At 36.7% G+C, this 25,063-nt stretch overlaps 1 protein-coding gene across 1 annotated transcript in view; it reads right to left on the bottom strand.

The window, feature by feature from the left end:
* ZFYVE9 (zinc finger FYVE-type containing 9) overlaps window positions 1-25,063 on the bottom strand; it is a 192,808-nt gene that overhangs the window by 23,456 nt on the left and 144,289 nt on the right. The window contains exons 11-13 of the mRNA XM_060089797.1: window positions 23,111-23,335; window positions 21,197-21,279; window positions 12,545-12,649 (exon numbers count right to left, since the gene is read on the bottom strand). Of these exons, the coding sequence (XP_059945780.1) occupies window positions 12,545-12,649; window positions 21,197-21,279; window positions 23,111-23,335 (413 nt within the window). The remainder of the gene's footprint in view (window positions 1-12,544; window positions 12,650-21,196; window positions 21,280-23,110; window positions 23,336-25,063) is intronic.

Here is a 25,063-nt window from a genome sequence, read left to right as displayed (position 1 = left end):
TGATAAGGATTGCATTAAATCTGTAGATTGCTTTCAGTAGTATGGATTTTAACAATATTAATTCTGCTAATCCATGAACCTGGAATATCTTTCCATTCTTTGGTATCATCTTCAACTCCCTTCATCAATATCTTATGGTTTTTAGAGTACTGGTCTTTTACCTCCTTGGTTAAATTTATTCCTAGGTATTTTATTCTTTTTGATAAAATTTTAATTGGGGTTATTTTCTTGCATTATCTTTCTGATAGTTCATAATTAGCGTACAGAGAAGCAATAGGTTTCTGTATATTAACCTTATATCCTGCAGCTTTACGGAATTCATTTATCAGTTCTAATAGATTTCTGGTGGAGACTTTAGCATTTTCTATATGCAGTATGATGTCATCTGTAAACAGTGACAGTTTTACTTCTTGCCTTCCAATTTGGATACCTCTTCCTTCTTTTTCTTGTCTGATTGCTGTGGCTAGGACTTCCAATATTATGTTAAATAGAAGTGGTGAGAGTGGGCATCCTTTGTCTTGTTCCTGATTTTAGAGCAAAAGCTTTCAGCTTTCCACCATTGAGTATATTAGCTATGGGTTTACCATAAATAATCTTTATTATATTGAGGTGTATTTCCTTTATACCAACTTTGATGAGAGTTTTTTTTATCATGAATGGACATTGAATTTTGTCAAATGCTTTTTTTGTGTGTCTACTGAGATGATCATGTGACTTTTATCCTTCCTTTTGTTAATGTGGTGTATCACATTGATTGATCTGTGCATGCCTAGAATAAATCCCACTTGATCATAGTGTATGATCCTTTCTATATATTGTTGTATTCAGGTGCTAATATTTTGTTGAGGAGTTTTGCATCTATACTCATCAGAGATATTGGCCTGTAATTTTCTTCTTTTGTAGTGTCTTTTTCAGATTTTGGTATCAGGGTAATGGTAGCATCATAAAATAAATCTGGGAGTGTTTCCTCCTCTTCAGTCTTTTGGAAGAGTTGACAAGGACAGGTATTGCTCTTCTTTATATGTTTGGTAGAGTTCCCCTGTGAAACCGTCCAATCCTGGAATTTTGTTTGCTGAGAGTTTGTTTGTTTGTTTTATTAGAAATCCAATTTTACTACTAGTGATCATCTGTTTGAATTGCCTATTTCTTCCTGATTCAGTCTTTGAAAGTTCTGTGTTTCTAGAAAATTGTCCATTTCTTCTAGAATGTCCAATTTGGCATATAACTGTTCATAGTATTCTCTTATGATTTTTTATATCTCTGTGGTGTTGCTTATTTCTCCTCTTTAATTTCTTATTTTGTTCATTTGGTTCTTCTTTCCTTTTCTCTTGACAACCTTGGCTAAAGGTTTAACAATTTTGTTTATCTTTTCAAAAGACAAACATTGGTTTCATTGATCTTTTCTATTGTTCTTTTGGTCTCTATTTTATTTACTTCCTCTCTGATCTTTATTATTTACTTTCTTCTGCTAACTTTGGGCTTTGTTCATTCTTCTAATTGCTTCGGATGGTAGGTTAGGTTGTTTATTTGAGGTTTTTGTTCTTTCTTAAGGAAGATCTATATCACTATAAACTTCCCTCTTAGAACTGCTTCTGCTGCATTCCATAGATTTTGGAAAGTTGTGGTTCCATTTTTATTTCCATTTTCATTTGTCTTGAGGTATTTTCTTATTTTCCCTTCCTTTTCTTCATTGACACATTGGTTTTTTTAGTAGCATGTTGTTTGGTCATCACGTTTGTTCTTTTCCCATTCTTCTTTCTGTAATTGATTTCTAGTTTCATAGTGTTGTGGTTGGAAAAAATGCATGACATTAATTTCTATCCCCTTAAAGTTGCTTAGACTTGTTTTATGGCCTAGCATGTGATCAATCCTGGACAACACTCCATGTGCACTTGAAGAGAATGTGTATTCTGGGTTTTTTTCAGATGGAATGTCCTGTAGATATCTATTAAGTCCAACTGGTCTAATGTGACATTTAAGACTACTGTTCCCTTATTGGTTTTCTGTCTGAATGATCTAGTGATGCAAGTGGGGTGTTAAAGTCCCCCACTATTATTGTAATTTGTCCATTTCTCCTTTTAGGTCTGTTAATATTTGCTTTATATACTTACATGTTCCTGTATTAAGTGCACATATGTTAATGAGTATTATATCCTCTTCTGGTATTGGTCCCTTTATTATTATATAATGCCCTTCTTTGTTTTCTATTATAGATTTTGTTTCAAAGACTGTTTTATCTGATTTGAGTATTGCTACCCCTGCTTTTTCATCATTTGCATTTGTATGAAATACCTTTTTTAAAAAACTGAAGTATAGTTGATTTACAATGTTGTGTTAGTTTCTGGTGTTCAGCAAACTGATTCAGTTATACTTATACATATTCTTTTTCATATTCTTTTCCATTGTGATTTATTACAGGATATTGAATATAGTTCCCTGTGCTATATGGTAGGACCTCATTTATCTATTCTATATACAGTAACTTGTATCTGCTAATCCCAAACTCTTAATTTATCCCTCCCCCACCTTTCCCCTTTGGTAACCTAAGTTTGTTTTCTATGCCTGTGAGTCTGTTTCTGTTTTGAAAATAAGTGCATTTGTATCATATTTTAGATTCCACATATAAGTGAAATCATATGGTATGTGTCTTTCTCTTTCTGACTTACTTCAACTTAGCATGATAATCTCTAGGTCCATCCATGTTGCTGCAAATGGCATTATTACATTCTTCTTTATGACTGAGTAATATTCCACTGTGTGTGTGTGTGTGTGTGTGTGTGTGTGTGTGTGTCATATCTTCTTTATCCATTCATCTGTCGATGGACATTTAGGTTGCTTCCATGTCTTGACTATTGTAAATAGTGCTGCTGTGAACACTGGAGTGCATGTATCTTTTCAGATTAGTTTTCTCTGGATATATGCCTAGGAATGGGACTGCTGGATCATATGGCAACTCTATTTTTAGTTTTTTAAGGAACCTCCATACTGTTTTCCATAGTGGCTGCATGAATTTACATTCCCACCAACAGTGTAGGAGGGTTCCCTTTTCTCCACACCCTCTCCAGCATTTGTTATTTGTAGACTTTTTAATGGTGGCCATTCTGACCAGTGTGAGGTGATACCACATTGTAGTTTTGATGTGCATTTCTCTAATGTTGAACATCTTTTTGTATGAAATATCTTTTTCCATCCCCTTACTTTCAGTCTGTGTGCCTTTAGCTCTGACATGAGTCTCTTGTAAGCAGCATATAGAAAGGTCTTGTTTTTTTTAATCCAATCAGCCACTCTATGTCTTTTGATTGGAGCATTTAATCCATTGACATTTAAAGTGATTATTGATAGATATGTACTTATTACCATTTTGTTAATTGTTTTCTGATTGCTTTTGTAGGTCTTCTCAGTTCATCTTCTTTTAGTTTCTTCCCTTGTGTTTTAATGGTTTTTCTTTAGTGGTAGGAATGTGTTCCTTTCTCTATAGTTTTTGTATATCTATTGTAGGTTTTTGACTTGTGATTCCCATAGGGTTCATACGTGTTGATCTTTAACTATGTCTACTTATTTTAAACAGATAGTCCTTTAAGTGCAAACAAATTCTAAAAAATCTACATTTTGTGTTTCTGATGTCATATTTTACAGCTTCATGTTTATCCCTTCACTGTTTATTTTATAGTTGATTCTATAATTTTTTGTCTTTTAATCTTTGTACTTGTATATTTAAGTGGTTGATCCTCAGCCTTTACTATATATTTGCCTTTAATAGTGGATTTTTCCCTTCCTACAGATTTATTTTTTTACTTCTTGTTGTAGCCTTGTCTCTTCCACTTACAAAAGACCTTTTAACATTTCTTTTAGGTAGGTTTAGTATTGATGGACTCATTGTTTATGCTTGTCTGAGCTGTTTTTCTGTCTGTCAAGTCTAAATGATAATCTTGCTTGTAGAGTATCCTTGGTTGCAGGTTTTTCCCTTTCAGCACTTTAAACATATAATACCACTCCCTTCTGGCATGCAAGGTATCTGCAGAAAAATCAGAATTCTAAAGGCCTTTAGAATCCTCTCTTTAACTTTTGCCATTTTAATTATGATATGTCTTGGTGTGGGTCTGTTTGCGTTCATCTTGTTTGGGACCCTCTGTGCTTCCTGTGCCTGGATATGTTTCCTTCTTCAGGTTCAGGAAGTTTTCAGCCATAATTTTATCAAATACAATTTTGAACCCTTTCTCTTCTCCTGGGATCCCTATAATGTGAATGTTGGTAAGTTTGATATTGTCCTAGAGGTCCCTAAAACTGTTCTCTTTACAATTTTGTTTTTCTTTTACTGTTCTGGTTGGGGGATTTCCATTATTCTATATTCCAAATCACTTATGCATTCTTCTACATCACCTACTCTGCTGTTAATTCCTTCGAGTGCATTTTTCATTTCAGTTATAGTATTATTCAGTTCTGACTGGTTCTTTTAAATATTTTCTAGTTCCTTGTTAAAATTCTTACTGTGTTCATCTATTATTTTCCCTAATTCAGTTAGCATTCTTATTACTAATGCTTTGAACTCTTGATCTGGTAAATTATTTATTTCTGTTTCATTAGTTGTTTTTTCAGGAGTTTTCTCTTGTTCTTTCAACTGAAACAAATTCCTCTGTCTTCTCATTTTGCTTAACTTTCTCTGTCTCTATGAAATTAGGTGGCACAGTTATCTATTCTGGTCTTGAAGGGCTGTCCTTGTATGAGTGTCCTTATACAGTGCATGTGCCAAGTGGCTTCGGTGGGAGTGTTAGATCTGACACAAGCACAAACCATCTCTTCCCCCAGGGTGTGTTGGCAGCTATCACCCTGGTACAAAGTGGGGTTGGAGGTGGAGTGGCTAGTCAGAGAGCCAGGTGTGGGCTGGGGCTTCTCCTCTGCTCGGTGGCCATCAACACCCTATTTGGGGTGCAGTGAGGTCCCAGGTTGCTGGAGCAGAATCCCTGAGGGCCAGGTCCAAGCTGTCTCAGTTCCCTCTAAGTGTGTGATCTCCCACTCGCAGCACCAGTTCCCTTGCTCCAGAGGGGAGCAGTTCTAGAGCAAGAAGGGCTGGAGTGGGTGCTCAGCATGGGTTGCAATGCGGTAGTCCTGGTCCCAGTCAGAGTCCTAGAGTGCTTCAGATGCATTGCCTCCATAAACACCAGCAATGGCTGCCCCCACCCCATTCAGATGCCTTTCTGGGTCCACGCTGGCTCTGTCCCTCACAACCATGCACTCCCCTTGGCTGCAGCAGCCCTTGCCCTAGTGTGGAACTGTGTTATGGAGCAACTGGGGATGAAAAGGGCACTCAGCTCAGGCTGGGGTGCATGCTGCAGTGGTTGTGGGAAACCAGCCAGAGTTCTATGCAGCTTTAATCTCCTTCCTCCACCTTTTTTCAGGAGTAGCAAGTGTGTGCATGCACTTCATAATCAGAGTCTTACAACCCTCCTGTTAGTCCCACTGGTTCTCAAAGCAGCTAAGGTGCTCATCTTCTCAGTGTCAGACCTCAAGGCTAGGGAGCCCAATATGTGGCTTGAACAGCTCTCTCCCCAGGGAGGATCTCTGAGCCTATGTAATCCCTCTCCTTTTCTGTGTCTCCTTCTAGGGACACAGGTTGACCTGATTGCTTCTCTTCCCTTCCTACCCGATTTTGTGGATCTGTCTTAGAGCCTTGGTTGTACAAGAATCTTTAGGGCAGTTTCCAGTTAGTTTTCAGTGAGAACTGCTCCACATGTTGATGCATTGGTGATGTATTTGTTGGGGGGGGGGATGGGCAGTGAGCTCCATGTCCTCCTACTCTGCCACCTTTCTTGTACCCTGTGTGTTTTCACTATTTATCTAATCAATCTGATTAGAAATTTGATTTTATTGATCTCAAGAACTTTTAGTTTCATTTTAAAAATTGTTTCTCTGCCTTCTATTTTGTGAATTGCTGGTCTTTATTATTTCCTTTCTTCTGTTTGCTTTGTGTTTCATTTGCTCTTCTTTTTCTAATTTCCTAAGGTAGAAGAGTAGGTCAATGATTTCAGATGTCTTTTTTCTCTAATATAGAAGTTTAATGTTACCAATTTCTTCCTAATCACTGCCTTAGCTGCATCCCACAAATTCTGATATGCCATGTTTTCATTTTCAGTCAGCTCAAAATATTTTCTAATTTTTCTTTAGGTTTCTTCTTTGACCCATTGGTTATTGAGAAGTGTGTATTTTATTCAAGTTTTCTATATCCTTGATGATTTTCTGTCTACTTCTATCAATTATTGATATAGGGGGTTATTGAAATCTCATAATATACTTGTGGCTTCATCCTTGTAGTTCTATTTATCTATATTTGTCCTTATAGTTCTAACAGTTGTTGCTTCATGCATTTTGAAGCACTGTTATTAGATGCACAAATGTTTAGGATTGTTGTACCCTTTTTAAAATTTATTTATTTTTTGCTGTACGCAGGCCTCTCACTGTTGTGGCCTCTCCCGTTGCAGAGCACAGGCTCCGGACACGCAGGCTCAGCGGCCATGGCTCACGGGCCCAGCCGCTCCGCGGCATGTGGGATCTTCCCGGACTGGGACACGAACCGGCGTCCCCTGCATCGGCAGGCGGACTCTCAACCACTGTGCCACCAGGGAAGCCCTGTTGTACCCTTTTGATGAATTGATCCCTTTATAGTTATGAAATGTGCCTCCTTATCCCTGGTAATATTGTTTATTCTGAAATACATTTTGATATTACTCTATCCACTCAAGCTTTCTTTTGATTAGTATTACTGTAGTATATCTTTTCCCATCCATTTACTTTTAAACTATCTGTATCCTCATATTTCAAGTGGTTTTCTTATTCACAGCATATAGCTGAATCTTTCTTGTTTATCAATCTAACAATTTCTCCTTTTTAATTGAGGGTGCTTAGGTCATTTATAATTAATGTGATTATTAATATGGCTGGATTTAAATCTAGCATCTTCCCATTTATTTCCTATTGTTATATCTCCTCTTTGTTCTCCTTTTCTTCTTTTTCAGCCTTCTTTATATAATTCCAGTTTATTTTTGTTGGCTTATTAGCTATACCTCTCCATTTAAATTTTTCTAGTGGTTGCTTTTAGATTTTTATTCTACATTTTTACTTATCAATCTACTTTCAAGTAATATTATGCCACATCCCATGTCATATAGAAACTTTACATCTGTATACTTCTATTTCCCCTTTCCTGGAAATACCCTTTGTTACTATGTAAGTTATAAACTCCACAAAACACTGTTGTTAGCTTTGCTTTAAACAATTATATTTTAAAGAGTTTTTACATTTACCTATATATTTAACCATTTCTGCTGCTCTTCATTACTTTGTGTGGTTCCAGATTTCCATTATTTGGTATTCTCCATGAAGAACTTCCTTTAACATTTCTTGTGGAATAGGTGGCTGGTAATATATTCTTTTAGCTCTTATATTTCTGAAAAAGCATTTTGCTTTTCATTTTTGAAACATATTTTTACTGGGTATAAAATATAGGTTAACAGGTTATGTATTTCAGTATACTTTAAAGAGTTTGTACACTGTCTTGCGGATTGAACTGTTTTGATGAGAAGTCTGTTGTCATTCTTATACTCATTCCTCAGTATATAATGTGGATTTTTTTCTCTAGCTGCTTTTAAGATTCTTCTCTTTACCTCTGGTGTTAAGCAATTTGATTATGATGATTATAATGTTCCTTAATGTAGTTTTCATCCTGTTTCCCGCGTTCATTGAGCTTTTTGAATCTATGTGATTATATTTTCATTAAATTTATAAAATTTTTGATCACTGATTCTTCAAATATCTTTTCTGTCAACCCACTTCTCTCCTTTGGGGACTTCAATTACAGAGTTAGGCCATCCAACACTTCCCACATCTCAATCATGTGCCGTTCATTTAATTTTACAGTCTTTTCTCTTTGTGTTTCATTTTGGATAGTTCTATTGCTGTTTTAAGTTTATTAAATTTTTTCAGCAGTGTCTGATCTGCCATTAATCTCATCCAGTGTATTTTTCATCTCATTGTCATTTTTGCTTCTTGAAGCTTGATTTGGGTCTTTTTTATATTTTCTGTGTCTTTCCTTAACATGTACGTGCCTTGATCTTGTTGAAGCTTTATTTTAAGCTTGTTAGGTAGGATCAGAGCAGCCTAAATTTATGGATAACTTTGATCCTTAGGAATTATTTGTCCCTATCTTACTCTAGCTCATAAGAATACAAATTATTCCTGGACCTTTGAGAAATGTTCTCTCTGCTCCTTTCCAGTGTTTTTCTCACATACATGCACTGATTAGTAATCAGCTGAAGACACAATAGGAATCTCCTGCAGCTCTCCAGAGTTCTTTTATTTCCATAATCTGTCTTGTAAATTCTAGCCATCATGCTCTCCCTACACTGTCTTCAATGCAGGGAGACCTCTAGGCTCAGTTTAGGTTCCTCCCCTAACTGCACTATGGCCTGGAAACTCCAGACAGTAAAGTAGGGTAATCATAGGGCTCACCTTCTCTGCCCCATTGTCCTTTGTATTTCCCCCCACATATTTTGTCTCGATGTTTAGCTATTTACAGTGGACTGCTATGTTAGTGTGCTAGTGCTGCTATAAGAAAGTACTGCAAACTGGTGGCTTAAACAATAGAAATTTTTTGTCTCACAATTCTGGAGGCTAGAAGTCCAAAATTAAGATGTCAGCAGAGCTGGTTCCATTTGAGGGCTGTAAAAGGAAAGATTTGTTCCAGACCTCTCTCCTTGACTTGCAGAGTCAAGGACTTGACTTGACTTCCATCTTCTCCCTATGTCTCTTCATATCACCTTCTCTTTATGCATATCTATGTCCAAATTTCCCCTTCTTATAAGTCATACTAGATTAGGGCTTTACCTCTGTAAAGACCCTATAATCAGCCCTATAATCAGATGTAATCATTAAACTGATGTCTATGAAAATCGGTTTAGTATAGTGTTTAAGAGTAGGGACACTGGAATTAGAGTATCTGGGTTTGATTCTAGCTCCAACACTTGCTCGCTCTGTGCCTTAATTTCCTCATCTGTAAAAAGGTAATTACCCTACTCATTTCACAGAGATAGTGTGAAGATATATATATGCTTAGAATAGTACCTGATATATAATATACCCTCAATAGATGTTAGTTAACACAATGATCAAAATAATCTCATCATAAGAACATGAGTAGCGTTACCTAGACCAACAGAGATCTTGCATGGCCTTGATGAAGGAGATTAGAAAATTTAAATACAATGACTACTTCATTTATTAAAATTACTACTTCAGAAATATTATCTTCTAGCTTTCTAAGCTTTAAGTCTTTCCTTATATGGAAAAAAAATGTTGCCTGCCATTTCAGTAAACAAAGAATGTTGCCTGCCGTTCTGGTAAACAACAAATGTTGCCTATCATCAAGTCATCAGCCACTGCACCTGCCACCAACAGTGCACCCTTAGGGTAAATCAGGATGGAGAAAAACAGGATACTGGCCCTAGAGAGTTAAGATACCTGTCTAAAGAATAATTTCAGTGAGCCCTGACTCTTGCATTTTCCTATACATAGAAAAGCACTAAAATCATTAACTTGAGATGTCTGGTTTTTTTATGATTAGCAGTACTCTTTTGATGTTCAACTACATGTTTTGTTTTGTTTTTTCCCAGCAAAAACTCCTATATATCCTGGCTCCTCCCTTACCTCTTTGGAACAGCTCCTCAGAGCTATCTGAGAGGCTGTATCCTGGGCTATAGTCCTCAATAAGGCCACTGTATAAAACATAATTCTAAACATTTACGCTGTGCTTTTCTTTTTTTTTTTCAGTTGACACTTAGAGGCTCCCTCTCTCCACACTTTACATATAGCTGCCAAAACTCAGTTTTCTAAAATTCTACTTTGGTTAATTCACTTTCCTGCTTTAGAACCTGTAAAATCTCTACAAATTATCATATTAGAGTCTAGACTCCTTTGTGTGGTTTCTGAAAGCCTCTGAATATCCAACAGTCTCTTTGTACAACTTCATTTCCCAGTCGCCTTTAGCCTCTTCTTCACTAGGCAGGTTGATATCTCCCATCCTCCCTACCAGACATGCCCATTCCTGGTGCTTTCCTGCCTTTTGTTTAGGCTGGTATCTATCCCTCTTTTCACTTATTTTCCACCCTTCACTTTATAGTGCCTACACATCCTTCACTGTCCATTTCAAATCTTTCCTTCATTTACATTTACATGAATGTTTATAAACATCTACATGGAATGTGCTGCTCTGGCTGTTAGGGATTCAGGCTCATTTAGACATAAAGCAAATTCATGACTGCTTCATTTATCAGAGCTCTCCCTTCTTTGAATCTTTAATAAACTTCCAATAAGTTTCAGCACTTATTTCCACATTACTTTATCTTTTAGTTATTTTTATATTATTTATATATCTATACTAGATAGACAATTACTCTATACTAGATAGACTGCTAATGATACAGTGGTAAACAAGGCAGACACAGTCCCTCATGGAACTAAAAGTCTAGTAGAGAAAATAGACACTGAATAAGGAATTACAAATGTAGTGAGTATTACACATAGAATGTGTGTTATTAAATGAAAGCCTATCTGAAATAAATATGTGGAAAAATGAAAGCCTATCTGAGAAAATGCCATTTAAACTGAAACCTGAAAATTGAGTATGGGTTATGCAAATGAAGAGTAGGGGAAGTGCAACAATAAGAAAATAGCTTGTGCAAAGGCTATAAACAAAAGAAAACATAGTTCAGGGACTGATAAGAAAAACTAAAGGTACAAATAAAGAAAAATGAATGAGAGAAAAAGTGGAATATTGTGGTGATTAAATGAAATAATGTATAAGAAATTACTTTTTCAACTATTAGACACAAGACAATTCAACTGTCCAAGATCATGAGAAATAAAATTACACTGAGTTAAAACAAAAATTGAATTAGAAGGGAAGTCAGTCTACTAAATCAAGTAAGAAAAATAAGTGATATATAATTGGTAAACTTTATTGAAAATTAAATGTAATAAATGACAAGAAATACAGTTACTGTTTTTGAACAAAGATTTCTGAACCTGCACAACCATAAACCTAGGAGGCAGAATTCAGATAAAGACAGATAATATGAATGGCAGTTGTCATGAATGTCCTCAGTCAAGTACTGAAATAATTATGGGGGCCTCATAGCTTTTACAAATATACTTGTATAAACAGATCTAATTACCAAACACAAAGTACCATCTTGCAAACACCAAGGATAGCAATGTATGTTATCCACTTGGAGCTGACATCTGATCATCTCACTTCTGGACAATAAGCTCCCAGAAGGCAAGCAAAATGTCTGATTCATCTTTGTATCATATCATGGAATATATTTAATAGACGTTTGTGAAATAGATAATAACACTTCAAATACGGGAAATAAAACAAGTTTTCAAAGCATAGCCGCCTTTAAAAACTGTTTAGGGCGTAAATTACATAAAAATAGTTGTCTTTAAAGATCTGACTCTAGTTTAGCATGGTTCCAAGGTAGGACTATCTAATAGCTAATTGTATCCCAGGAAAAATTAAGCACACATTCTAACTACTATTTTCTAGTGTCCTGAAAAAAGCCATCAGACAGAAAGCCACAGGGTAAATGTTTTCTTCAAATAGGTCATTCCCACATAATAATACTGAGCCCTGAGCTTAAAAGTCCAGTAAAACATTTCTGTGATTTTAAGTGTATATCAAGTATAAAATGTTCATTGAATGTACAAATGAGTAAGTGAATAAATGGCTGCATGAGAAAGGAAAAAAGAAAGGAAGAAAAGGAAGAAAGAGAAGGAGGGAAGAAGTTATTTTATACCAAGATATGGTGGAAGAAGTAACTGTGGAGTTATCACCTTGTCTAATAAAACAACAAATTTTAACATTATATCAAACTAAGTTTTAAATTTTCTATTTTAAATCACAATGATTACTATCCAACACTTTAGAACCCATTTTAAGAAATTTTTAAACTCAAGTACTACTTCACATGGCAATTAGGCAAGAACACTTATTACATAATTGTTATGTGTAGTATGCACAATTTCATTTTAGTTACAATACAGCTTTAACTAATTTTAGTTAAAATACAGCTTAATTCAAAATGCAATCATTTGCTTTCAAAAACTTATTTAAAAATAATTTTGGGACTTATAGGTGAGCTATGATTAAACATTAAGTATAGTTAAAAGTAATACGTACTTATAGAAAGAGGGAAAAATAAAAGATCCCACCACTAATAAATATTATAAAGTTAATTTTATACCTCAAAAAGCAAATCTGTCTCTGACTGTCGGCATCAAAAGGTCAAAACACAACAAATGACACAAGCAAAGACTAAATAAATCACAAATTTAACATTTTGTCTTTCTGTTATAGAATTCCCTATCACTGATCTAAGTCATATAATATTATGAACTGATTTCACTGTCGATTAACTAAAAATTTACACGTAATCATGTATTTCTCATCTTCATTTATGACATTCAATTATGAAAAATTCATGGGAAATCATACCTCATTGTATCTGTTGCTGGGAATTTTGATGCTGGTTTTCCGAACTTCCATATCAACCACCAAACCTTGAACTACTGGCAATGTATACTGGTAATTTCTAAAGTCCTGGGCAAAAGTAGATTGAAGTGGAAGAAAGAATTCATCAATGGCAGGATTTAATTTATAGTAATAAAATTAGCATAAATAAAAAGAATGTCAAAATTAAAAGATCTCATTCATTTAAATAATAAGAAAATGTATAATGAAAGCCCCATTGTGTATATTCTACTCTCTGATTAGTCTGTAAACTCTTACAAAGAAGCAGACGAAAAAGTTTCATATACCCTTTATATACAATATTAAACAAATATTTGAATGTTTATCCCTGTTTTGTCACCACCTAACATTTTCTGTATTTATTTAACTATCTCCTCCCTCTAAGGTAAGCTCCAATAGGGTAGGGATGCTCACTTGTTTTGTTCTTGTTATATCCCAAATGCCTGGAACATCCTAGGGACTAAATGAATACCTGTAGAGTAAAACATGCACGCATATATACTCCATATCTAGTGTGGCTGAAGCAAAATGAGCAAGAATGGTAGGAGTTGAGGTCAAAGTGATAGCACGCAGCTAGATTTCATAGGGTCTGGTAGGTCACCACAAGGACCTTTGCCTTAACTTTGAGAAGGCTTTTTACCTATTTTAATGGATCTCTCTTTCTCTGTAAAGAATAGATGGAAAGGGAACAAGAAGAGAAGAAAGGATATCAGATAAGCATAATAAAAATAGTCCAGGCAAAAGACAGTGATAACTTGAAACAAGATGTTAACAGTTCGAAAGATGGTGAGAAGTTATCAAATTCTAGATATATTTTGAATGGAAAAAGGACAATATTTGCCCTTAGGTTGGATGTGGAATGTGAAAAAAAAAAAAGAGATGATTCTGAATTTCATGGCCTGGGCAAGTTGAAAACAGGAACTGCCATTTACTGAGATGTAGAATATGATGGAAAGGGGAAGTCAGAAGACTACAGGAGAAGAACCAAGAAAGAATGGTGTCCTGGAAGCTAAGAAAAGAAAATGTGTAGATATTAGTAAGTTGTTGGATGGAACTGTGTGAAAATTATCTTCTGATTGCTTCTATTCACTCAGGGAAATTGGGCTAAGCCATCAGCTGAAACTGAGGAAAGGAGAGGAGGCACTGGAAATTTGAGAAGAGATCACATGCAAATAGTCATCTAGGGGAGTAGGAATGTATTATGGACCAGGAAGGATTGCCAGGTAGGTCCAAGAGCTTCCTTAATGGTATTGGTTATGAATCTAAAATGAGACCAGTGAGTATGCTACTCTTTTTGTCTTCACTCATATTTAAGCTTGGATGTAAGTTAAGAATGAAGGAAGAATTAGATCCAACCAGGTATAATCAATTGACTTTTGATAAAGGTGCAAAGGTAAGTAAATGACAAATGATACTGAAATGACTGGACATAGAAATGGGAAAAAAAAGAACTTCAAACAATGTCTAAGAATCATAAAGATTAACTAAAAATGGATCACTGACCTAAATATAAAACATAAAACTACAAACTTTTTAGAAGAAAACATGGAGGAAAATGTTTGTGATATAAGTTTCAGTCAGTAAGTTCTTAGATATGATATAAAAAGAACACTCTGTAAAAAAATTAATAACTGGACTTCAACAAAATTAAAAACTTTTGTTCTGTGAAAGACACTGTTAAGAGAATGAAAAGATAAATTACAGACTGGGAGAAAATATTTTTAAATGATACAAATCTACCAAAGGACTTACATTCAGAATAGATGAAATACTCTCAAAACTCAACAATAAGAAAACAACAACCATATTTTTAAAATATGAACAGTTTAAAAAATTTGAACATTCACTAAAGATATAAAGAAGACAAAATAAGCAAATGAAAGATGCTCTAAATCATTCATCACAGGAAATATACAAGGTAAGATCACAAAAATTAAAACCATTAGACTCCTATTAGAATGGCAAAAATTAAAAACCAGAAAGGAGAAATAATAAGTGCTGGCCAAAAAAAAAAGGATCCTTATACCTGATGAATGCAAAATACTGCAGGCATTTTGGAAAACAATTTCAGTTCCTTATAATGTTAAACATACAATATGGCTCAACTATCCCACTCCCAGAGAAATGAAAACTAAATATTCACACAAAACTTAATACATGGACGTTTATAGCAGCTTTATTCCCAGTCGCCAGAAACTAGAAACCCAGTTATGCATCAACAGGTGAATGAATAAACTGTAGTTCATACATACAATACAACACTACTCAGCAATAAAAATGAATGACCTATTGATACTGAAGGGTACTAGAATATACTACCCCTAAATATGCCTCTTGTTAATCAGTCTTTGGCCAGTCTAATTTAGAGGGCCCCAGCTGAAGCACCTGAGATGAGTAGAAGAAAAAGATTTTATTTCCTTCCCAATAATACATATAACAACACAGATTAATCTCAAATGCATTATGATAAGTAAAAGAAGCGAGATTAAGAAGGCTACATGCTGTATAATTTCCATTATAGGACAGTCTAAAAAAACTAAAACTATAGGGACAAAGGATCAATGGTTACCAGATATAACAGGTGCACCAGCAAATTTTCTGGTGATGGAACTGTTCTGTATCTTGCTTGTGACAGTGGTAGTAACATAACCATATACATTGTCAAACCTCTTGGAATGTACTCCAAAAAAGGTGGATTTTACTATACATAAATTTAAAAAAAATTTTTTAACAAAGAGGTAGATTTAATCAGGGTTTACATTTTGCCAGGCTACCACAACACAGGGTAAAAGCGAAAAAAGAACTAGAATTATGTAAAAAAGTGATTTTAATGATGAAACCATGGAATCTTAATGTAGATAAACAGAAAAGCTGGAGGAGTGAGAAACAGTGAAAAGGTGTTGAAATCAATAGGTTGTAAATCCTGGTAAACTAGGGAGAAAGTGATGATGTAGAGTGAGATGCTTCAGCAGACAATCCAATAAATATTTGTAAAAATGAATTGAGATAGGCCATAAAAACCTTAGGCTGCTGTTGCTTGATTACAGGATAAATACCTCCTTTTCATTCCAAAATAGATTACAATCTGAAAGAAAAACTATCTTGTCAAAAATGTGACTAAAAACTAAAGTTACCAAGGAGGGACAAAGGGATGGGGGTTGGAATAGAAGAATAAAGAGAGAGATCTTATAGATTAAAATATAATTTAAAAAATTTCACTTCTGGCCAAGATGGAGAAAAGGGGACTGGATTAGCCTTCTGCCTTAAACGACCAAAATTCACACAAAACATATGGAACAATGATTTCCAAGACACCAAATTTCAGACAACAAAGGACAGTGGTCCTTGAGAGATAGGAAACAAACAAGATGAGCTCTATGATTGCCCAGGTTATGCTTTAGGAAGAGTTTCCAAGCTCAGATGCAGGAAGCGGGAACCCAGGCAGAGGCTGGCAGACTTCCTGAGTTGAGGAGACAAAACTGAAAATTGAGAAAAAAATCAAGGTAGTTAAGAGTTCACAGGACAGAGAGGAGAAAACTGCAGAGCGAGAACTCCAAAGGTTCACAGAGGGTCCCATCAGAACAGCAGTGTTCTGATTAGCAAATGTGTGTGAGGAAACTTCTCGAGGCTAGTGAAAGAAATGCCTGAAATGATTATTGGGAGCATTATCTGTTACACAGGTCTGGGAATAGTGCCTATTCCCAAAACCCAAATAGAAAAAGCTCATAATTCATGGGCACTGGGTAAAGTATTACTGTATGATAAAGAATTTGGCTGACCTCTGCCTCTGGTTCCTGGGAGGTAACCTCTAAACCCATGGAATTTCCTGAGTGATATGAGTGCCTTTGTTATTCCTGGTGGACTCTGAGAGTCTATGTCAGTTTGATGACACTGATGCTAAAAGGATAACTCGGGGTGGCGGCTGGCCATTTCAGAAACATCAACCATGTGATGAGAGGCTGGGGCTCTGAGGCACGTGATATCAGCCTAACTTCTGCCGAGTGCCAAAGTGGGGCTGGAGACTGAGTTCAATCACACAGCCAGTGATTCAATCAATCAGGCCTTGTAGGGAAACTCCAATAAAAACTCAGGACACAGATGCTTAGGAGCTCATTCCATATGTATTGTTACACATCAATGTATGTGGAAAGTGACATGTTCCTGAAGACAAGAAGCTTCTTGTTTGGGACCCTCCCAGACCTTGCACTATGTGTCTCTTCTATCGGCTGCTCCTGATTTATATCTCCTTTGTTATAATAAAACCATATCATAAGTACAGTTGACCCCTGAATAACATGGGGGTTGGGGTGTCAAACCCTGCACAGTCGGAAATCCATGTATAACATTACATTCAGCTCTCTGAAGTGCAGTTCTGTATCTGCAGATTCAACTAACCATGGACTGTGTAGTACATATTTATTGAAAAAAATCCACATATAAGTGGATCTGAGCAGTTCATGCCCATGTTGTTTAAGGGTCAACTGCATAGTACTTTGCTGAGTTCTGTGAATCATTCTAGTGAATTATCAACCCTGATGGGTTAGTGGGATCTCCCACACTTGTATCTAGTTAGTCAGAACCGTGGGAGGTCTGACCCCTGAACTTGCAGCTAGCATCTGAAGTAATGGCAGTCTTGTGAAGGACTGTGCTTAATCTGTGAAGTTTGGCTTAATTCCAGACAACACCAAAAGTCATTACAAATATAGCTGAGCTCTGAACAATGTGGGGGTTAGGGGCACTGACCCCCTCTGTGCAGTCAAAAATCCATGGATAAATTATAGTTAGCCCTCCATATCCGTGGTTCTGCATTGGAAGATTTAACCAAGAATGGCTCGTGTAGTACTGTAGTATTTACTGTTGAAAAAAAATCCACGTATAAGTGGACCCTCAAGGTTCAAACCAGCGTTGTTCAAGGGTCAGCTGTACTCAGAAGGGTTTTGCCTTAGTAGTGGGGAATAATCAGCCCTATACTAAACAAGACTTTGGTTCCACCTTACAAATCTTAAAAGCAAGACTCAAAAGGATCAACCCATTTTTTAGATAAATTAACTATGTTATTCGTAACCAAACTCAAGAATTTTTATAGGAACATAAAAATACCTGGCATCCAGCAAGGCAAAATCACAATATCTGTCATCCAATAAAAAACTTTAAAAATACCAAGGATGCAAAGAAGCAGGAAAATACAACTCAAAATGCTGGGGGTGGGGGGGAATCAATCAATGGCAACTGAGTCAGAACTGAAACACATGGTAGAATTACCAAACAAGGACATTATAATCCTTATTATAATTATAGTCCAGATGTTTAAAAAGTACAGGCACAGAAAATATAGAAAAAGACCCAAGTCAAACTTCTAGAGATGAAAATTACAATGGCTGAAATTACAGGAAAAAAGAAAAAGGATAGAATCAATGGCAGTTTAAGTACTGCAAAATAAAAGATTACTACAATGAGGTATCACCTCACCCCAGTCAGAATGGCCATCATCAAAAAATCTACAAACAATAAACGTTGGAGAGGGTGTGGAGAAAAGGGAACCCTCTTGCACGGTTGGTGGGAATGTGAATTGGTACAGCCACTATGTGGAACAGTATGGAGGTTCCTTAAAAAACTAAAGATAGAACTACCATATGACCCAGCAATCCCACTACTGGGCATATACCCTGAGAAAACCATAATTCAAAAACCGTCATGTACCACAATGTTCACTGCAGCTCCATTTACAATAGCCAGGACATGGAAGCAACCTAAGTGTCCATCGACAGAAGAATGGATAAAGAAGATGTGGCACATATATACAATGGAATATTACTCAGCCATAAAAAAGAAACGAAATTGAGTTATTTGTAGTGAGGCGGATGGACCTCAAGTCTGTCATACAGAGTGAAGTAAGTCAGAAAGAGAAAAACAAATACTGTATGCTAACACATATATATGGAATCTAAAAAAAAATGGTTCTGAAGAACCTAGGGGCAGGACAGGAATAAAGATGCAGACATAGAGAATGGACTTGAGGACACAGGGAGGGGGAAGGGTAAACTGGGACGAAGTGAGTGGCATGGACATATATACAGTACCAAATGTAAAATAGATAGCTAGTGGGAAGCAGCCACATAGCACAGGGAGATCAGCTCGGTGCTTTGTGACTACCTAGAGGGGTGCAATGGGGAGGGTGGGAGGGAGATGCAAAAGGGAGGAGATATGGGGATATATATATGTACATGTATAGCTGATTCACTTTGTTATGAAAGAGAAACTAACACATCATTGTAAAGCAATTATACTCCAATAAAGATGTTTAAAAAAGTTCTAACTCAGAAAAAAATAAATAAAAATAAAAGATTAGTGAACTTGAGGACACAGCAATAAAAAAAAAACCTGTCCAGGGCCTCCCTGGTGGCGCAAGTGGTTGAGAGTCCGCCTGCCGATGCAGGGGATACGGGTTCGTGCCCCGGTCTGGGAGGATCCCATATGCCGTGGAGCGGCTGGGCCCGTGAGCCATGGCCGCTGAGCCTGCGCGTCCGGAGCCTGCGCGTCCGGAGCCTGTGCTCTGCAACGGGGGAGGCCGCAACAGTGAGAGGCCCGCATACCGCAAAAAAAAAAAAAAAAACCTGTCCAAAATGAAACACACAGAGGAAAAAAAACACTGAAAAAGAAATAAAGAGAGCATTAGTGGGCTTCCCTGGTGGCGCAGTGGTTGAGAATCTGCCTGCCAATGCAGGGGACACGGGTTCGAGCCCTGGTCTGGGAAGATCCCACATGCCGCAGAGCAACTAGGCCCGTGAGCCACAATTACTGAGCCTGCGCGTCTGGAGCCTGTGCTCCACAACAAGAGAGGCCGCGATAGTGAGAGGCCCGCGCACTGCGATGAAGAGTGGTCCCACTTGCCGCAACTAGAGAAAGCCCTCGCACAGAAACGAAGACCCAACATAGCCATAAATAAGTTAAAAAATAAAAAAAAGAGAGCATTAGTGAGCTGTGAAACAATTTCAAGCAGGCTAATAAGTCTATTAACAATGGAGTCCCTGAAGGAGAGGAGGAGTGGACAGAAAAATTATTTGATGAAAACTATAAACCCACAGATCTAGGAAGCTCAGAAAACCCCAGCACAAGAAACATGGAAAAAAACTATACCAAGGCACATAATCAAATGGCTCAAAGACAGTGATAAAAAGAAAAATTTCAAAGCAAAGAGAGAAGGATAAAACATTATGTAGACAGGAACAAAGGAGGGAAAACATATTTCTCATCTGAAAATATGCAAACTGGAAGGCAATAGAGCAAATCTTTAAAATTCTCAAAGAATTAAACTGTCAGCCTAGAATTCTACATCCAGCAAGAGTATCTTTCAAATACAAAGGACATTGTTAGAAATACAGATGCTAAAAGAATTCACCACCAGCCAATCCACACTATAAGAAACATTACAGGAAATCTTTCAGGTAGAAGGACAATGACACCAGGTGGAAATACAGATTTATACAAAGGAATGAAAAGCACTGGAAATGGCAACTACATGGGTAAACCTACAAGAAGCTTTCTTATTGTTTACATCTCTTTAAAAGATAACTGGAACTACAACTACAATCGCATGACAGAGTGAGGAAATAAACAAGTCCCCCAAAAGCAACTAAACTGTTGGGTAGATTTATTTAAAAAAACAAAACAAAACAAAAAAAACCCATTTCAGTGCCCTGGAATTAGACCAAAGACATATAATACACTGAGATGTGTTCATTCATAAAAACTACTGAACTTTAAGTAAGAATAGAGTTGAATCTGTGATTTTCTTGCCTGGGGCTGCCTTTAGCCCTGTTCATAGTTCAGCCAGGGCAAGGTAGTTTGTGAAAACAATAAGCTTTGCTGCTTGAAGGATCTTGCTTGATTTGGAGTGTCTCAGTTAAAGTGTGAAAAGGACCAGTGGCTCTGTTAGTCTGAGGTGGCTAGCCTATTTGGAGCAAGTAATGAGCAGGCAGACTAGCCAGAGATTTAACAAGAAGTTCTGGGAATGAGACAGACATAGGGAACTTCATAAACTCTCCAAATACCCAGGACTGACCTTAGTCTGTGCACATGTGCAGCAGTGACCTTAATGGGCCCAAGACAACCAACATTCTTGGTCAACAGGGTTAGAGCCCGTGCATGTGCAGAGGAGACATGAGCGAGTCCAGCAGAAAAGAAAAGAATGACGTTTGAATCCCAGTCCACGCAGATCCATCAAGAAAGTATACATGCCTTACTGGCTAGAGGTATTTGAACACAATCTCTGACCAATCTTTGGCAAAACAGTAAGCTACACAGACACAGGGGACACCACCAGGATGCCAGGCTTAAAATTAAAACAAGACATAATGCTGGGTGCTTTAAGTATAACTGCTCCTCACAATAATCCTGCAAGGTCACTTAGTTAGTGTATAACCAAGAGCCAGAATCCTGTACTATTTCATTCCAAACCTCCATATACTTTCCAAAGAATATACATGTTCTGTTCTTTTCCTATAGTAAATCTTCACCTACATGAAGCAGCAGGGTATTAACAAAATAATAAAATCCTTCTCTTCCTTCTCACGCAAACCCCAGTAAGGAAAAAGAAAATAAAAATTCCCAACTTACTGCAAGAAGATTCATGATGGTATGCCCCGTCTCTCCAAACAATGGCTTCCGAAATCTGACACTGAACAGTGGGCAAGGATAAACTATGGAAATGAGAAATGATCAGACTAAGTTTGGCAGCTTAAAATTTTGGTAAAAGAGACATCATGTTTCATAGAGTTCTCAAAATATAATTGTAATGACTCATTAGAGCATAAAATTTAGGGCTCAGAAAGTATTCACCATAACAGCATCACAGACAAATTCGGAGCCTTCTACAAACCACACCAGTCTCTTGATGCAGCTGTTTCAAAAATGAACTACATGTCTTAAGAAGCACTCTTTTCCAAACTGGATTAATATATTCCAGGAAACAAGTATCTCCTGATTCCTCTGTGCTCAGGAAGTCTAAAAGAGTTCACTCTTACACATTTCTGACTCAGGACCCTCCTTAGACAAGCCAAACACCAGGTGATCCTATTAGCTGGCTCACTCCTCGAACTTTACGGTTTCAACTGCCTGTACAACACAGGAAAATACAAATGTTTTTCCTCTGCACACAATCCTTTCCTTTCCCTACTTCATTTAGCTGATTCATATGCTTCTTTCACAGTTCAGTCCAGAGGTACCTTGGTCCTTCATTCTTGGTGAAGTTAGAGCCCATCTTTGAACTCCCAAAGAACTCTGTTAACTTTGAACATGTGTTTTGACATAATATACTACTATAATCATGATTTCTATGTCTTCCTTACAAAGGTTCCCAAGAGCCTATAACCACGTCTCAGCCATTTCTGAATTCCGGATTTATTACCCATGGTAGGCCTTTATTAAATTCTTGTTGAATGAATGAATAAATAAGTGAAAGACTGAAGGTGACCTGCTGAAAACATATAATACACTGTTTTATGTTTTATAAAATAATTTTTAATGATCTCATTTGATCCTCTTAATAATACCATGCAATATAAAAGGCAAGTATTATTATTTCCAGTTGCAAAGGAAACTGATAATCAGACAACCTGAATGACTTCACCCAAAGTTACAGAGATAGTAAGTGGCAGAGTTAAGAACTTTATTCAAGTGGTCTGATTCCTAGACCAGGGCAACGTTGATTAGGAAAAGATATAAAGTTTAAAATAAAGCTTGCATGGGACTTCCCTGGGGGTCCAGTGGTTAAGAATCTGCCTTCCAACGCAGGGGATGCAGGTTCGATCCCTGGTCAGGGAACTAAGATCCCACATGCTGCAGGGCAACTAAGCCCGCGTGCTGCAAGTACTGAGCCTGCGTGCCACAACTACTGAGCCCGTTCACTCTGCAGCCTGCTCGCCACAACTAGAGAGAAGCCCGTGTGCCGCAAAGAAAGATCCCGCGTGCCGCAACTAAAGACACAACACAGCCATAAATAAATAAATAAATAAAATAATAATAAAATAAAGCTTGCCTATAGGCCTTAATATCTTTAAAAACGATCACAGCTTAGTTGCACTGCTATGGCCATGGGCAAGGAGGTTCTTTTGTTGCTTACTTCACCAGCTGAGAGTGATCTCTATACCACTAGCTTCCAGTATCTGTTACATTATATGAAATATAATTTGTCATAACTATTTTCTAACCAAGTGACAAAAAATATACTTACCATATATAGACACTATAAAAAATAAAGTTATTTGTTAAGCTGATATTCATTTTTTTCTGAAGATGATCATGTATCTATCAATTAACCTATAAAACCAGTAAGTTTACAAGGCAATAATGTTATTTTGAGTTCTTCTCATTATAGCCAAAATAAGTACAGACACTGGCCAAATTTAGCTTAGCTATTTCAAAAGAATACTTCCATTTAATTGCATCACTGTGGGGCTCTCAGAATATCTCAAGTCTGTTTAGTCATTACGTCTTGGTCATATGGCTTAGAAGAGGGTATTTTATACTTACATCGATATTCGGCTCCAAGTCTCAACATTAGTCGGATGGGAAACACTTTAGCCCAAGGAGTTTCCCATTTCTGGATGAGAATCCCGAACAAGTAAGGTGGGGTTGGGAGTACTAGGTCTTGCAGTGACTGGTAAGTAGATGTCACATATAAGAATCCGCCATGTTCTTTACTGCCAAGGAAACTCTGACTGAAGAAGGAATGTCCCAAGTTGCCTACAACATTCCCTAAAACAAAGAAGTTCATTAATTACCATCAATAAATCAATCATATTTTTAATAATCATTATTATCAGCACTGGGCCAGACACTACCAAACAATAATTCCCAACCTTTCACTATGAAAGACACATATTTATAAAGTTGTTTTTAAATAAATGGCATTTATTAAATGAAAATTTGTTTTCCAATTTTATCAGGGCTTCTGGTGAGCATAAAATACCTTGTATTATCACACTCTAGTTTGTCTGGCTAAAAGCCAAAAATATTGATGCCTTCCTTTAGACTAAACTTACTGTATGAATTACTTTAGAGGTCTCAGTATAAAAATTATTGCCTCAAATGTCACACACAAAAAGTTAAGATCAGGTACCTGCTCTCACAGAGCTTACAATCCCATTGAGTAAATAAATTCAATTCATGAACATAACGAATTAAGACATTAAGTACAGCTATATATGAGATATTAAGGGAAGAAAATTTATGGAGAAAGTAGTAACACAGACAGGATTTATTCTATTTTTGGTTGAGACAAATATGAAACATAAACAACTTAGGGTTTATTTAAATTCATATTAGGCAGGGTTTTTGTTTTTTAGTTGCAAATGCTCTTAACTAAGCACTTTCTAAATCAAATATTTTCTGAATGAAACAGCGACAAATCACCCTTCATTAAGGAGACATTTTCCTCAGTTTAGAACTACAAAAGAACTTCATGACAAGAGCTGTTCAATAATGTAACAGCAGATTTGTTCACCTGACATGTGCAAGCTTCCTTTGATACCTCTGAAAGAAATAACAGCAAATACAGAAATCGCCACCAGAGAAGTTAATGCTTACTTTCCTTGATAAATAGAGTCTATTTGCAGAACAGTTCAATGATGGAACATAGAATCCTTGAGTGAAGTGCAAGCTATGCTGACAGTAGGGACCACAAGTGAAGGGAACACCTCCCCACAAAACCCAGAAACTTTATGACTGAAAGCCATGTTCACCTGCACATCATCATCTGCCAAATACATTTAGGGGTAGTACCCTTGCCCCAGGATTAACAAAATCTGGGGGACCTCCCTGGCAGTCCAGTGGTTAAGACTCCATGCTTCCAATGCAGGGGGCCTGGGTTTGATCCCTGGTTGGGGAACTAGGATCCTGCATGCCATCTGGCACAGCCAAAAAACAAATTAATTAATTAAATTTAAAAATAAAAAATAAATGAGAACCTAGGGGGAAAAAAAACCCAAATCTGGCTTTACATTTAAGCTGCTGGGCTAGATCTATAAAAACAAAATAATCCCCATATCAAGGAAGTAGTATGTTATTTTGAAAAAATTCAGATTTTGGAGTCTCAGAGACATGGGTTTGAACACTAGTTCCATCATTTACTATTATGAGACTGGGGGCAAGTTACTTGACTTCTGTGAGCCTCAACATCTGTGACAACAGGGGAAGATTATACTAAGTTTCAGACCTGATGTGAATAAGTGATAGAATATATGTAAAATGCCAAGCAGCACCTTGCACAGTTTGTTCTCAAAAAATGTTAACTATTACTTTTATAATGCAAATATACATATAATGAATAATCAACCAAACATTATACAACTTTCTTTGCTTTATCAAAGGTTTTAGAGTAAGGTTTTTATAAATTTTCATCTTTTCACTTGAGTTGGGGTGTGGGGAGAGAATGGGAAACAAAAGAGAAGATTTTTTTCCCTCCACAATGGAGACTACACCACA

The sequence above is a fragment of the Mesoplodon densirostris genome, chromosome 2, assembly GCF_025265405.1.
Source record: "Mesoplodon densirostris isolate mMesDen1 chromosome 2, mMesDen1 primary haplotype, whole genome shotgun sequence".
Classification (NCBI taxonomy): Eukaryota; Metazoa; Chordata; class Mammalia; order Artiodactyla; family Ziphiidae; genus Mesoplodon; species Mesoplodon densirostris.
This window is presented reverse-complemented; position numbering and strand designations above follow the sequence as displayed.